Source organism: Electrona antarctica (genome assembly GCF_951216825.1).
Source record: "Electrona antarctica genome assembly, contig: scaffold_559, whole genome shotgun sequence".
Taxonomy (NCBI): domain Eukaryota; kingdom Metazoa; phylum Chordata; class Actinopteri; order Myctophiformes; family Myctophidae; genus Electrona; species Electrona antarctica.
This window is the reverse complement of record NW_027637673.1, coordinates 28709-45000: the sequence shown is the minus strand read 5'-3', so window position 1 is coordinate 45000 and position 16292 is coordinate 28709. Positions and strand designations below refer to the sequence as shown.

General features: G+C 41.4%; 1 protein-coding gene across 1 annotated transcript in view; it reads left to right on the top strand.

Annotated features, from left to right (window-relative positions):
- The window catches only part of LOC306918730 (diacylglycerol kinase iota-like), a gene marked incomplete at both ends in the record, with an annotated part of 54018 nt that overhangs the window by 14318 nt on the left and 23408 nt on the right, over positions 1 to 16292 (top strand). The window contains 2 exons of the mRNA XM_079531598.1: positions 903 to 1019; positions 1313 to 1378. Coding sequence (XP_079387724.1) covers positions 903 to 1019; positions 1313 to 1378 — 183 coding nt within the window. The remainder of the gene's footprint in view (positions 1 to 902; positions 1020 to 1312; positions 1379 to 16292) is intronic.

The window sequence follows — 16292 nt, the reverse complement described above, 5'->3', positions numbered from 1 at the left end:
CCCATGTACCTGTCTAGATACTTCACTAAGATACCCATGTACCTGTCTAGATACTTCCTTAATGTCAACGAAGTCCACACCCACAACACCAGAGGGAGTGCAACGAACCATGTACAACCCAGATTCGGCACAAACAAGGGACTCAATTATTTTCGCTCCTATGCCACCAAAATGTGGAACGCCCTACCAACAGTCATTAAGACATGTGAATCCCTTGACTCCTTCAAAACTGCTCTCAAAGGGCACCTACGGACGGCTGCAATTCGAAAATGGCCCCCGTAAAATCTGAATCGGCCTCAGGTCTAAATTGGTTAACTCCTTCCTCCCCAGTTCCACAACAAGGTGACGTCATGTTTTAACCCTTTCCTCCCCAGTTCCACAACAAGGTGACGTCATGTTTTAACCCTTTCCTCCCCAGTTCCACAACAAGGTGACGTCATGTTTTAACCCTTTCCTCCCCAGTTCCACAACAAGGTGACGTCATGTTTTAACCCTTTCCTCCCCAGTTCCACAACAAGGTGACGTCATGTTTTAACCCTTTCCTCCCCAGTTCCACAACAAGGTGACGTCATGTTTTAACCCTTTCCTCCCCAGTTCCACAACAAGGTGACGTCATGTTTTAACCCTTTCCTCCCCAGTTCCACAACAAGGTGACGTCATGTTTTAACCCTTTCCTCCCCAGTTCCACAACAAGGTGACGTCATGTTTTAACCCTTTCCTCCCCAGTTCCACAACAAGGTGACGTCATGTTTTAACCCTTTCCTCCCCAGTTCCACAACAAGGTGACGTCATGTTTTAACCCTTTCCTCCCCAGTTCCACAACAAGGTGACGTCATGTTTTAACCCTTTCCTCCCCAGTTCCACAACAAGGTGACGTCATGTTTTAACCCTTTCCTCCCCAGTTCCACAACAAGGTGACGTGCTTCATGCTGCATCAGATCGAGGAGGCGTGTTCTCTGGGCGCGCACGCCGGGGTCATAGTCCCGCCTTCCTGGATCCTTAAAGTCAGGAGACCTCAGGTACGCACGCACGCACGCACGCACGCACGCACGCACGCACGCACGCACGCACGCACGCACGCACGCACGCACGCACGCACGCACACGCACACACGCACGCACGCACACCGCAATTAATCTAGCTTCTAGTTGCCTTCAGAATGACAATTGACAAACAATTGTGTCCGTGTGTGTGTGTGTGTGTGTGTGTGTGTGTGTGTGTGTGTGTGTGTGTGTGTGTGTGTGTGTGTGTGTGTGTGTGTGTGTGTGTGTGTGTGTGTGTGTGTGTGTGTGTGTGTGTGTGTGCGTTCCAGAGCTCCTTTAAGACGTCGAGGAGGAAAAGGCGGACTTCGTTCAAACGGAGGACGAGCAGGAAGGATGTGAGTGGAAATGATTCCCTTTTAACTCTTTGAGAGTTTCAAGGATTTCTATATAGTAGGTAGACTTCTCTATGGCATAATCCCGTTTTTGAATGATTTATTGAAAATTCTCTGTTGTGAATGTGTGACAACGAAAGACCTTCAGAGAAAGCTTGACTTGTCTGCTTCCAGGAAAAAAATTAACTGAGTTGATAAAATGTTTAGTTTTTGTGTTTGAAGCCATTTAAAAGAGCCTGCATTTACACTGGGTAGTGTTTCTAGGACAACGGTTGAAGTTTTATTTTCTAAATAACTTTTTTTCTGCTGGGCGTACATATCGTACATATATAGCCATGCAATATCTCATTTTAAAGGGTGAGTTGTCTAGTTCAATAAAATAAAAAGTTTCTCACATGTACCACTGTAGATATTTTGCCATCTATAAATAGCATGGTCAGTCATGATCAATCTGACCTATCCAGCTAAAAGTCCCCATAGCTGTGAATTGGAACATCATATAAACTCAATTCTTTTTTGGGGTAAAATTAGACATTCTAACGCACATTTTGATATATACCATGTTTACATAGTGTAGCGTTTACGGTCCCTCAAGCTGACTCACTAACTCAGAAAATAAAGGGAGGAAACAGGAGTATCGTTTAAACCAGAGAACCGGGTTCTATTGCCCTTTTAATACAGGCTAACAACTGGGTTGGGAGGGTGCCGAAAATAACAAAGAGGCTGCTCTGTCTGTCTCAGTCTAGGCTTCTCACTCTCTTCCCCCTGTGTCACTTCCTCCTTCCTCTTCGCGCCTTCTCCTCTTCACCAACCACCTTTCTCCATTGTTTAACCCCCTCTCAGCCTCACCTATCACTGCATACCTGAACTAGGCACCTCCTCCCCCCATCAAACCCCAGCCCTCCCCCAAGTCTCTGTCTTTATCCCTGGAGGGTCGCTACAATAGTCTTACCAGTACCTTGTCTATTCATGCATGTATCTCAAAAACCTATTATGAAGAAACACAGTTTTGATAAAAAACACATCCAAGTACATTGTTTTGATATGACTTGGTGCCCATGAAATGTATCAAAATATAGACTTGAATGTATACTGTATTATAAAAAAGAAATTGAGTTATTACCATCTACCGTTACAGAGTAAATCACAGTTGAAACTTGCTTAGTCATATACAATAAACCTCACAATAGTGAACAAAATAGCCATGAAAGGTCTAACTAATTGTAAAAGCGTCTTTTATTTTTTATGACTACTAACATAATAAAATTATAAATATTACAGAAAAGAAATAGGCCTAGATACAAAACAGTTACTCCTCCCATAGCTCTGATCGATAGCTCTAAATGCGCATTTAGAGCTATGGATCAGAGCCAATGTCCCCAAACCCAGTGCTTGACGGTGTGTGTGTGTGTGTGTGTGTGTGAGTTAACCTAGAAGCTAAAAGCTGCTGCTAGAAGCTGCTAGAAGCTGCTGCTGATTGGCCAGGCCGTTTTGTGGCCGGGCATCAAGTCTGCCTGAGAGTTCCCAGATGGGAGCAGGAGGGGGGAACCCAGTGTACTCTCTGCTGCCCCATCTGGCGGAGTCAGGTTATGTGTGAGTAGGCTAAATAAAAAAAAGAATCCGGTTCAGTGTCGGAGAACGCCATCGCAGTCTTGACTCTTCATCCTCCTCCTTCATCCTCCTCCTCAGTTCTAAATATATAAAAATAAATAAACATTTTAGCTGTAGTCAGTGCATGCTACTATTACATGGTGTTTTACCCGGCTGCTAGCGATCAAATGATTTTATTGTGCAGTGTCTTTGTGGGCCGTCGTGGCATGACAAATACAAATGGATGCTTGTATAAGTAGTATCACGATAAAATAATATGGCGACGTTAGAATGAAACACCAATGAGTGATCGCGGGTAATGTAGCTAGCTGCCCAGGGTATATCCAGCACCATTGCGTCGCAATCACCCAGCAACATTGGTACTGGCTATTGCCCGGGCTTGTGGTCCGGCAAATAGCCAGTACCAGCCAACAGCCAGTGGAATGTGGTGACGCGATGGTGCTGGATATACCATGGGCAGCTAGCTACATTACCCGCGATCACTCATTGGTGTTTCATTCTAACGTCGCCATATTATTTTATCGTGATACTACTTATACATACAAGCATCTATTTGTATTTGCCTGTCACGATGACTAAACCAGTTAGATCTATCCAAATATGGTTCTACCACATCTATCTGATATCAGCACTAGGTCGGCTCGGGCCAAATATAGGGATCGTCTTACTAGACATGTCATATTAGGGCATTTTCGAATACAATAAAATTACCTTTTAGCGAAGGCATCAGCCTTGGTGGTAACTCCGGTGGGGAGAAGAAAAAACATTGCACACGTGTAATCGGCGAGGGTGGATGTTGCAGCCCGGCCAACGGTCTGGGACTGGAGAATGCCACTGGACCTTAGAGTATATTTGAAGCACTGGACACGGATGGATAATTTTTCAGATTGATTTTTTTTGCGGTGACTGCAAACCTGGCTGAAAAACTCTTCCTCCAGTTCCCACCTCAGAGGAGTCAACCAACCCCCTGTTCACTGGGGGCTGGGCGTCAGTTTCCAATAGGAAAGCATACACGTGTGTCACGTGACACGGGTTTTCTGGGTAATGGAGTTGAAATATAAGCTCAGGAATTTAAACAGCGCTCCGGAGCATATTAATATGTTTAGATTAATACAAAACGAGAAAGACGCCAATTGGCGTCATTGCTCTCGTCCGGAATGTCATTACTTGACGCCAATTGGCGTCATTGCTCTTCTAAGGGGGAAATGATTCCCTTAAAGAAGGATGTGAGTGGAAATGATTCCCTTTAAAGAAGGATGTGAGTGGAAATGATTCCCTTAAAAGAAGGATGTGAGTGGAAATGATTCCCTGTTAAAGAAGGATGTGAGTGGAAATGATTCCCTTAAAGAAGGATGTGAGTGGAAATGATTCCCTTTTAAAGAAGGATGTGAGTGGAAATGATTCCCTTAAAAGAAGGATGTGAGTGGAAATGATTCCCTGTTAAAGAAGGATGTGAGTGGAAATGATTCCCTGTTAAAGAAGGATGTGAGTGGAAATGATTCCCTGTTAAAGAAGGATGTGAGTGGAAATGATTCCCTTAAAGAAGGATGTGAGTGGAAATGATTCCCTTAAAGAAGGATGTGAGTGGAAATGATTCCCTTTAAATAAGGATGTGAGTGGAAATGATTCCCTTAAAGAAGGATGTGAGTGGAAATGATTCCCTTTAAAGAAGGATGTGAGTGGAAATGATTCCCTTAAAGAAGGATGTGAGTGGAAATGATTCCCTTAAAGAAGGATGTGAGTGGAAATGATTCCCTTAAAGAAGGATGTGAGTGGAAATGATTCCCTTTAAAGAAGGATGTGAGTGGAAATGATTCCCTTAAAGGATGTGAGTGGAAATGATTCCCTTTTAAAGAAGGATGTGAGTGGAAATGATTCCCTTAAAGAAGGATGTGAGTGGAAATGATTCCCTTAAAGAAGGATGTGAGTGGAAATGATTCCCTTAAAGAAGGATGTGAGTGGAAATGATTCCCTGTTAAAGAAGGATGTGAGTGGAAATGATTCCCTGTTAAAGAAGGATGTGAGTGGAAATGATTCCCTTAAAGAAGGATGTGAGTGGAAATGATTCCCTTAAAGAAGGATGTGAGTGGAAATGATTCCCTTTAAATAAGGATGTGAGTGGAAATGATTCCCTTAAAGAAGGATGTGAGTGGAAATGATTCCCTTTAAAGAAGGATGTGAGTGGAAATGATTCCCTTAAAGAAGGATGTGAGTGGAAATGATTCCCTTAAAGAAGGATGTGAGTGGAAATGATTCCCTTAAAGAAGGATGTGAGTGGAAATGATTCCCTTTAAAGAAGGATGTGAGTGGAAATGATTCCCTTAAAGGATGTGAGTGGAAATGATTCCCTTTTAAAGAAGGATGTGAGTGGAAATGATTCCCTTAAAGAAGGATGTGAGTGGAAATGATTCCCTTTAAAGAAGGATGTGAGTGGAAATGATTCCCTTAAAGAAGGATGTGAGTGGAAATGATTCCCTTTAAAGAAGGATGTGAGTGGAAATGATTCCCTTAAAGGATGTGAGTGGAAATGATTCCCTTAAAGAAGGATGTGAGTGGAAATGATTCCCTTAAAGAAGGATGTGAGTGGAAATGATTCCCTTTTAAAGAAGGATGTGAGTGGAAATGATTCCCTTTTAAAGAAGGATGTGAGTGGAAATGATTCCCTTAAAGAAGGATGTGAGTGGAAATGATTCCCTTTTAAAGAAGGATGTGAGTGGAAATGATTCCCTTTAAAGAAGGATGTGAGTTGAAATGATTCCCTTAAAGAAGGATGTGAGTGGAAAGGATTCCCTTTAAAGAAGGATGTGAGTGGAAATGATTCCCTTTTAAAGAAGGATGTGAGTGGAAATGATTCCCTTAAAGAAGGATGTGAGTGGAAATGATTCCCTTAAAGAAGGATGTGGTGGAAATGATTCCCTTAAAGAAGGATGTGAGTGGAAATGATTCCCTTAAAGAAGGATGTGAGTGGAAATGATTCCTTTTTAAAGAAGGATGTGAGTGGAAATGATTCCCTTAAAGAAGGATGTGATTGGAAATGATTCCCTTTTAAAGAAGGATGTGAGTGGAAATGATTCCCTTAAAGAAGGATGTGAGTGGAAATGATTCCCTTAAAGAAGGATGTGAGTGAAAATGATTCCCTGTTAAAGAAGGATGTGAGTGGAAATGTTTCCCTTAAAGAAGGATGTGAGTGGAAATGATTCCCTTAAAGAAGGATGTGAGTGGAAATGATTCCCTTAAAGAAGGATGTGAGTGGAAATGATTCCCTTTTAAAGAAGGATGTGAGTGGAAATGATTCCCTTAAAGAAGGATGTGAGTGGAAATGATTCCCTTAAAGAAGGATGTGAGTGGAAATGATTCCCTTAAAGAAGGATGTGAGTGGAAATGATTCCCTTTAAAGAAGGATGTGAGTGGAAATGATTCCCTTAAAGAAGGATGTGAGTGGAAATGATTCCCTTAAAGAAGGATGTGAGTGGAAATGATTCCCTTTAAATAAGGATCTGAGTGGAAATGATTCCCTTAAAGAAGGATGTGAGTGGAAATGATTCCCTTTAAAGAAGGATGCGAGTGGAAATGATTCCCTTAAAGAAGGATGTGAGTGGAAATGATTCCCTTTAAAGAAGGATGTGAGTGGAAATGATTCCCTTAAAGAAGGATGTGAGTGGAAATGATTCCCTTTAAAGAAGGATGTGAGTGGAAATGATTCCCTTAAAGAAGGATGTGAGTGGAAATGATTCCCTTAAAGAAGGATGTGAGTGGAAATGATTCCCTTAAAGAAGGATGTGAGTGGAAATGATTCCCTTTAAAGAAGGATGTGAGTGGAAATGATTCCCTTAAAAGAAGGATGTGAGTGGAAATGATTCCCTGTTAAAGAAGGATGTGAGTGGAAATGATTCCCTTAAAGAAGGATGTGAGTGGAAATGATTCCCTTAAAGAAGGATGTGAGTGGAAATGATTCCCTTAAAGAAGGATGTGAGTGGAAATGATTCCCTTAAAGAAGGATGTGAGTGGAAATGATTCCCTTGTGTTTGAAGCCATTTAAAAGAGCCTGCATTTACACTGGGTAGTGTTTCTAGGACAACGGTTGAAGTTTGATTTTCTAAATAACTTTTTTTCTGCTGGGCGTACATATCGTACATATATAGCCATGCAATATCTCATTTTAAAGGGTGAGTTGTCTAGTTCAATTAAAATAAAATAAAAAGTTTCTCACATGTACCACTGTAGATATTTTGCCATCTATAAATAGCATGGTCAGTCATGATCAATCTGACCTATCCAGCTAAAAGTCCCCATAGCTGTGAATTGGAACATCATATAAACTCAATTCTTTTTTGGGGTAAAATTAGACATTCTAACGCACATTTTGATATATACCATGTTTACATAGTCTTACCAGTACCTTGTCTATTCATGCATGTATCTCAAAAACCTATTATGAAGAAACACAGTTTTGATAAAAAAACACATCCAAATACATTGTTTTGATATGACTTGGTGCCCATGAAATGTATCAAAATATAGACTTGAATGTATACTGTATTATAAAAAAGAAATTGAGAGAGCCAATGTCCCCAAACCCAGTGCTTGACGGTGTGTGTGTGTGTGTGTGTGAGTTAACCTGACTCCGCCAGATGGGGCAGCAGAGAGAATCATCAGCAGCAGCTAGAAGCTAAAAGCTGCTGCTAGAAGCTGCTAGAAGCTGCTGCTGATTGGCCAGGCCGTTTTGTGGCCGGGCATCAAGTCTGCCTGAGAGTTCCCAGATGGGAGCAGGAGGGGGGAACCCAGTGTACTCTCTGCTGCCCCATCTGGCGGAGTCAGGTTATGTGTGAGTAGGCTAAATAAAAAAAAGAATCCGGTTCAGTGTCGGAGAACGCCATCGCAGTCTTGACTCTTCATCCTCCTCCTCCTCCTTCATCCTCCTCCTCAGTTCTAAATATATAAAAATAAATAAACATTTTAGCTGTAGTCAGTGCATGCTACTATTACATGGTGTTTTACCCGGCTGCTAGAGATCAAATGATTTTATTGTGCAGTGTCTTTGTGGGCCGTCGTGGCATGACAAATACAAATGGATGCTTGTATAAGTAGTATCACGATAAAATAATATGGCGACGTTAGAATGAAACACCAATGAGTGATCGCGGGTAATGTAGCTAGCTGCCCAGGGTATATCCAGCACCATTGCGTCGCAATCACCCAGCAACATTGGTACTGGCTATTGCCCGGGCTTGTGGCCCGGCAAATAGCCAGTACCAGCCAACAGCCAGTGGAATGTGGTGACGCGATGGTGCTGGATATACCATGGGCAGCTAGCTACATTACCCGCGATCACTCATTGGTGTTTCATTCTAACGTCGCCATATTATTTTATCGTGATACTACTTATACATACAAGCATCTATTTGTATTTGCCTGTCACGATGACTAAACCAGTTAGATCTATCCATATATGGTTCTACCACATCTATCTGATATCAGCACTAGGTCGGCTCGGGCCAAATATAGGGATCGTCTTACTAGACATGTCATATTAGGGCATTTTCGAATACAATAAAATTACCTTTTAGCGAAGGCATCAGCCTTGGTGGTAACTCCGGTGGGGAGAAGAAAAAACATTGCACACGTGTAATCGGCGAGGGTGGATGTTGCAGCCCGGACAACGTTCTGGGACTGGAGAATGCCACTGGACACGGATGGATCATTTTTCAGATTGTTTTTTTTTGCGGTGACTGCAAACCTGGCTGAAAAACTCTTCCTCCAGTTCCCACCTCGGAGGAGTCAACCAACCCCCTGTTCACTGGGGGCTGGGCGTCAGTTTCCAATAGGAAAGCATACACGTGTGTCACGTGACACGGGTTTTCTGGGTAATGGAGTTGAAATATAAGCTCAGGAATTTAAACAGCGCTCCGGAGCATATTAATATGTTTAGATTAATACAAAACGAGAAAGACGCCAATTGGCGTCATTGCTCTCGTCCGGAATGTCATTACTTGACGCCAATTGGCGTCATTGCTCTTCTAAGGGGGAAATGATTCCCTTAAAGAAGGATGTGAGTGGAAATGATTCCCTTTAAAGAAGGATGTGAGTGGAAATGATTCCCTTAAAAGAAGGATGTGAGTGGAAATGATTCCCTGTTAAAGAAGGATGTGAGTGGAAATGATTCCCTTAAAGAAGGATGTGAGTGGAAATGATTCCCTTAAAGAAGGATGTGAGTGGAAATGATTCCCTTTTAAAGAAGGATGTGAGTGGAAATGATTCCCTTTTAAAGAAGGATGTGAGTGGAAATGATTCCCTTAAAAGAAGGATGTGAGTGGAAATGATTCCCTTTTAAAGAAGGATGTGAGTGGAAATGATTCCCTTAAAGAAGGATGTGAGTGGAAATGATTCCCTTAAAGAAGGATGTGAGTGGAAATGATTCCCTTAAAGAAGGATGTGAGTGGAAATGATTCCCTTAAAGAAGGATGTGAGTGGAAATGATTCCCTTTAAAGAAGGATGTGAGTGGAAATGATTCCCTTAAAGGATGTGAGTGGAAATGATTCCCTTTTAAAGAAGGATGTGAGTGGAAATGATTCCCTTAAAGAAGGATGTGAGTGGAAATGATTCCCTTTAAAGAAGGATGTGAGTGGAAATGATTCCCTTAAAGAAGGATGTGAGTGGAAATGATTCCCTTTAAAGAAGGATGTGAGTGGAAATGATTCCCTTTAAAGAAGGATGTGAGTGGAAATGATTCCCTTAAAGGATGTGAGTGGAAATGATTCCCTTAAAGAAGGATGTGAGTGGAAATGATTCCCTTAAAGAAGGATGTGAGTGGAAATGATTCCCTTTTAAAGAAGGATGTGAGTGGAAATGATTCCCTTAAAGAAGGATGTGAGTGGAAATGATTCCCTTTTAAAGAAGGATGTGAGTGGAAATGATTCCCTTTAAAGAAGGATGTGAGTGGAAATGATTCCCTTAAAGAAGGATGTGAGTGGAAAGGATTCCCTTTAAAGAAGGATGTGAGTGGAAATGATTCCCTTTTAAAGAAGGATGTGAGTGGAAATGATTCCCTTAAAGAAGGATGTGAGTGGAAATGTTTCCCTGTTAAAGAAGGATGTGAGTGGAAATGATTCCCTTAAAGAAGGATGTGAGTGGAAATGATTCCCTTAAAGAAGGATGTGAGTGGAAATGATTCCCTTTTAAAGAAGGATGTGAGTGGAAATGATTCCCTTAAAGAAGGATGTGATTGGAAATGATTCCCTTTTAAAGAAGGATGTGAGTGGAAATGATTCCCTTAAAGAAGGATGTGAGTGGAAATGGTTCCCTTAAAGAAGGATGTGAGTGAAAATGATTCCCTGTTAAAGAAGGATGTGAGTGGAAATGTTTCCCTTAAAGAAGGATGTGAGTGGAAATGATTCCCTTAAAGAAGGATGTGAGTGGAAATGATTCCCTTAAAGAAGGATGTGAGTGGAAATGATTCCCTTTTAAAGAAGGATGTGAGTGGAAATGATTCCCTTAAAGAAGGATGTGAGTGGAAATGATTCCCTTAAAGAAGGATGTGAGTGGAAATGATTCCCTTAAAGAAGGATGTGAGTGGAAATGATTCCCTTTAAAGAAGGATGTGAGTGGAAATGATTCCCTTAAAGAAGGATGTGAGTGGAAATGATTCCCTTTTAAAGAAGGATGTGAGTGGAAATGATTCCCTTTTAAAGAAGGATGTGAGTGGAAAGGATTCCCTTAAAGAAGGATGTGAGTGGAAATGATTCCCTTTTAAAGAAGGATGTGAGTGGAAATGATTCCCTTTTAAAGAAGGATGTGAGTGGAAATGATTCCCTTTTAAAGAAGGATGTGAGTGGAAATGATTCCCTTTTAACTCTTTGAGAGTTTCAAGGATTTCTATATAGTAGGTAGACTTCTCTATGGCATAATCCCGTTTTTGAATGATTTATTGAAAATTCTCTGTTGTGAATGTGTGACAACGAAAGACCTTCAGAGAAAGCTTGACTTGTCTGCTTCCAGGAAAAAAATTAACTGAGTTGATAAAATGTTTAGTTTTTGTGTTTGAAGCCATTTAAAAGAGCCTGCATTTACACTGGGTAGTGTTTCTAGGACAACGGTTGAAGTTTTATTTTCTAAATAACTTTTTTTCTGCTGGGCGTACATATCGTACATATATAGCCATGCAATATCTCATTTTAAAGGGTGAGTTGTCTAGTTCAATTAAAATAAAATAAAAAGTTTCTCACATGTACCACTGTAGATATTTTGCCATCTATAAATAGCATGGTCAGTCATGATCAATCTGACCTATCCAGCTAAAAGTCCCCATAGCTGTGAATTGGAACATCATATAAACTCAATTCTTTTTTGGGGTAAAATTAGACATTCTAACGCACATTTTGATATATACCATGTTTACATAGTCTTACCAGTACCTTGTCTATTCATGCATGTATCTCAAAAACCTATTATGAAGAAACACAGTTTTGATAAAAAACACATCCAAATACATTGTTTTGATATGACTTGGTGCCCATGAAATGTATCAAAATATAGACTTGAATGTATACTGTATTATAAAAAAGAAATTGAGAGAGCCAATGTCCCCAAACCCAGTGCTTGACGGTGTGTGTGTGTGTGTGTGTGTGAGTTAACCTGACTCCGCCAGATGGGGCAGCAGAGAGAATCATCAGCAGCAGCTAGAAGCTAAAAGCTGCTGCTAGAAGCTGCTAGAAGCTGCTGCTGATTGGCCAGGCCGTTTTGTGGCCGGGCATCAAGTCTGCCTGAGAGTTCCCAGATGGGAGCAGGAGGGGGGAACCCAGTGTACTCTCTGCTGCCCCATCTGGCGGAGTCAGGTTATGTGTGAGTAGGCTAAATAAAAAAAAGAATCCGGTTCAGTGTCGGAGAACGCCATCGCAGTCTTGACTCTTCATCCTCCTCCTCCTCCTTCATCCTCCTCCTCAGTTCTAAATATATAAAAATAAATAAACATTTTAGCTGTAGTCAGTGCATGCTACTATTACATGGTGTTTTACCCGGCTGCTAGAGATCAAATGATTTTATTGTGCAGTGTCTTTGTGGGCCGTCGTGGCATGACAAATACAAATGGATGCTTGTATAAGTAGTATCACGATAAAATAATATGGCGACGTTAGAATGAAACACCAATGAGTGATCGCGGGTAATGTAGCTAGCTGCCCAGGGTATATCCAGCACCATTGCGTCGCAATCACCCAGCAACATTGGTACTGGCTATTGCCCGGGCTTGTGGCCCGGCAAATAGCCAGTACCAGCCAACAGCCAGTGGAATGTGGTGACGCGATGGTGCTGGATATACCATGGGCAGCTAGCTACATTACCCGCGATCACTCATTGGTGTTTCATTCTAACGTCGCCATATTATTTTATCGTGATACTACTTATACATACAAGCATCTATTTGTATTTGCCTGTCACGATGACTAAACCAGTTAGATCTATCCATATATGGTTCTACCACATCTATCTGATATCAGCACTAGGTCGGCTCGGGCCAAATATAGGGATCGTCTTACTAGACATGTCATATTAGGGCATTTTCGAATACAATAAAATTACCTTTTAGCGAAGGCATCAGCCTTGGTGGTAACTCCGGTGGGGAGAAGAAAAAACATTGCACACGTGTAATCGGCGAGGGTGGATGTTGCAGCCCGGACAACGTTCTGGGACTGGAGAATGCCACTGGACACGGATGGATCATTTTTCAGATTGTTTTTTTTTGCGGTGACTGCAAACCTGGCTGAAAAACTCTTCCTCCAGTTCCCACCTCGGAGGAGTCAACCAACCCCCTGTTCACTGGGGGCTGGGCGTCAGTTTCCAATAGGAAAGCATACACGTGTGTCACGTGACACGGGTTTTCTGGGTAATGGAGTTGAAATATAAGCTCAGGAATTTAAACAGCGCTCCGGAGCATATTAATATGTTTAGATTAATACAAAACGAGAAAGACGCCAATTGGCGTCATTGCTCTCGTCCGGAATGTCATTACTTGACGCCAATTGGCGTCATTGCTCTTCTAAGGGGGAAATGATTCCCTTAAAGAAGGATGTGAGTGGAAATGATTCCCTTTAAAGAAGGATGTGAGTGGAAATGATTCCCTTAAAAGAAGGATGTGAGTGGAAATGATTCCCTGTTAAAGAAGGATGTGAGTGGAAATGATCCCCTTAAAGAAGGATGTGAGTGGAAATGATTCCCTTAAAGAAGGATGTGAGTGGAAATGATTCCCTTTTAAAGAAGGATGTGAGTGGAAATGATTCCCTTTTAAAGAAGGATGTGAGTGGAAATGATTCCCTTAAAAGAAGGATGTGAGTGGAAATGATTCCCTTTTAAAGAAGGATGTGAGTGGAAATGATTCCCTTAAAGAAGGATGTGAGTGGAAATGATTCCCTTAAAGAAGGATGTGAGTGGAAATGATTCCCTTTTAACTCTTTGAGAGTTTCAAGGATTTCTATATAGTAGGTAGACTTCTCTATGGCATAATCCCGTTTTTGAATGATTTATTGAAAATTCTCTGTTGTGAATGTGTGACAACGAAAGACCTTCAGAGAAAGCTTGACTTGTCTGCTTCCAGGAAAAAAATTAACTGAGTTGATAAAATGTTTAGTTTTTGTGTTTGAAGCCATTTAAAAGAGCCTGCATTTACACTGGGTAGTGTTTCTAGGACAACGGTTGAAGTTTTATTTTCTAAATAACTTTTTTTCTGCTGGGCGTACATATCGTACATATATAGCCATGCAATATCTCATTTTAAAGGGTGAGTTGTCTAGTTCAATTAAAATAAAATAAAAAGTTTCTCACATGTACCACTGTAGATATTTTGCCATCTATAAATAGCATGGTCAGTCATGATCAATCTGACCTATCCAGCTAAAAGTCCCCATAGCTGTGAATTGGAACATCATATAAACTCAATTCTTTTTTGGGGTAAAATTAGACATTCTAACGCACATTTTGATATATACCATGTTTACATAGTCTTACCAGTACCTTGTCTATTCATGCATGTATCTCAAAAACCTATTATGAAGAAACACAGTTTTGATAAAAAACACATCCAAATACATTGTTTTGATATGACTTGGTGCCCATGAAATGTATCAAAATATAGACTTGAATGTATACTGTATTATAAAAAAGAAATTGAGAGAGCCAATGTCCCCAAACCCAGTGCTTGACGGTGTGTGTGTGTGTGTGTGTGTGAGTTAACCTGACTCCGCCAGATGGGGCAGCAGAGAGAATCATCAGCAGCAGCTAGAAGCTAAAAGCTGCTGCTAGAAGCTGCTAGAAGCTGCTGCTGATTGGCCAGGCCGTTTTGTGGCCGGGCATCAAGTCTGCCTGAGAGTTCCCAGATGGGAGCAGGAGGGGGGAACCCAGTGTACTCTCTGCTGCCCCATCTGGCGGAGTCAGGTTATGTGTGAGTAGGCTAAATAAAAAAAAGAATCCGGTTCAGTGTCGGAGAACGCCATCGCAGTCTTGACTCTTCATCCTCCTCCTCCTCCTTCATCCTCCTCCTCAGTTCTAAATATATAAAAATAAATAAACATTTTAGCTGTAGTCAGTGCATGCTACTATTACATGGTGTTTTACCCGGCTGCTAGAGATCAAATGATTTTATTGTGCAGTGTCTTTGTGGGCCGTCGTGGCATGACAAATACAAATGGATGCTTGTATAAGTAGTATCACGATAAAATAATATGGCGACGTTAGAATGAAACACCAATGAGTGATCGCGGGTAATGTAGCTAGCTGCCCAGGGTATATCCAGCACCATTGCGTCGCAATCACCCAGCAACATTGGTACTGGCTATTGCCCGGGCTTGTGGCCCGGCAAATAGCCAGTACCAGCCAACAGCCAGTGGAATGTGGTGACGCGATGGTGCTGGATATACCATGGGCAGCTAGCTACATTACCCGCGATCACTCATTGGTGTTTCATTCTAACGTCGCCATATTATTTTATCGTGATACTACTTATACATACAAGCATCTATTTGTATTTGCCTGTCACGATGACTAAACCAGTTAGATCTATCCATATATGGTTCTACCACATCTATCTGATATCAGCACTAGGTCGGCTCGGGCCAAATATAGGGATCGTCTTACTAGACATGTCATATTAGGGCATTTTCGAATACAATAAAATTACCTTTTAGCGAAGGCATCAGCCTTGGTGGTAACTCCGGTGGGGAGAAGAAAAAACATTGCACACGTGTAATCGGCGAGGGTGGATGTTGCAGCCCGGACAACGTTCTGGGACTGGAGAATGCCACTGGACACGGATGGATCATTTTTCAGATTGTTTTTTTTTGCGGTGACTGCAAACCTGGCTGAAAAACTCTTCCTCCAGTTCCCACCTCGGAGGAGTCAACCAACCCCCTGTTCACTGGGGGCTGGGCGTCAGTTTCCAATAGGAAAGCATACACGTGTGTCACGTGACACGGGTTTTCTGGGTAATGGAGTTGAAATATAAGCTCAGGAATTTAAACAGCGCTCCGGAGCATATTAATATGTTTAGATTAATACAAAACGAGAAAGACGCCAATTGGCGTCATTGCTCTCGTCCGGAATGTCATTACTTGACGCCAATTGGCGTCATTGCTCTTCTAAGGGGGAAATGATTCCCTTAAAGAAGGATGTGAGTGGAAATGATTCCCTTTAAAGAAGGATGTGAGTGGAAATGATTCCCTTAAAAGAAGGATGTGAGTGGAAATGATTCCCTGTTAAAGAAGGATGTGAGTGGAAATGATTCCCTTAAAGAAGGATGTGAGTGGAAATGATTCCCTTAAAGAAGGATGTGAGTGGAAATGATTCCCTTTTAAAGAAGGATGTGAGTGGAAATGATTCCCTTTTAAAGAAGGATGTGAGTGGAAATGATTCCCTTAAAAGAAGGATGTGAGTGGAAATGATTCCCTTTAAAGAAGGATGTGAGTGGAAATGATTCCCTTAAAGAAGGATGTGAGTGGAAATGATTCCCTTAAAGAAGGATGTGAGTGGAAATGATTCCCTTTTAACTCTTTGAGAGTTTCAAGGATTTCTATATAGTAGGTAGACTTCTCTATGGCATAATCCCGTTTTTGAATGATTTATTGAAAATTCTCTGTTGTGAATGTGTGACAACGAAAGACCTTCAGAGAAAGCTTGACTTGTCTGCTTCCAGGAAAAAAATTAACTGAGTTGATAAAATGTTTAGTTTTTGTGTTTGAAGCCATTTAAAAGAGCCTGCATTTACACTGGGTAGTGTTTCTAGGACAACGGTTGAAGTTTTATTTTCTAAATAACTTTTTTTCT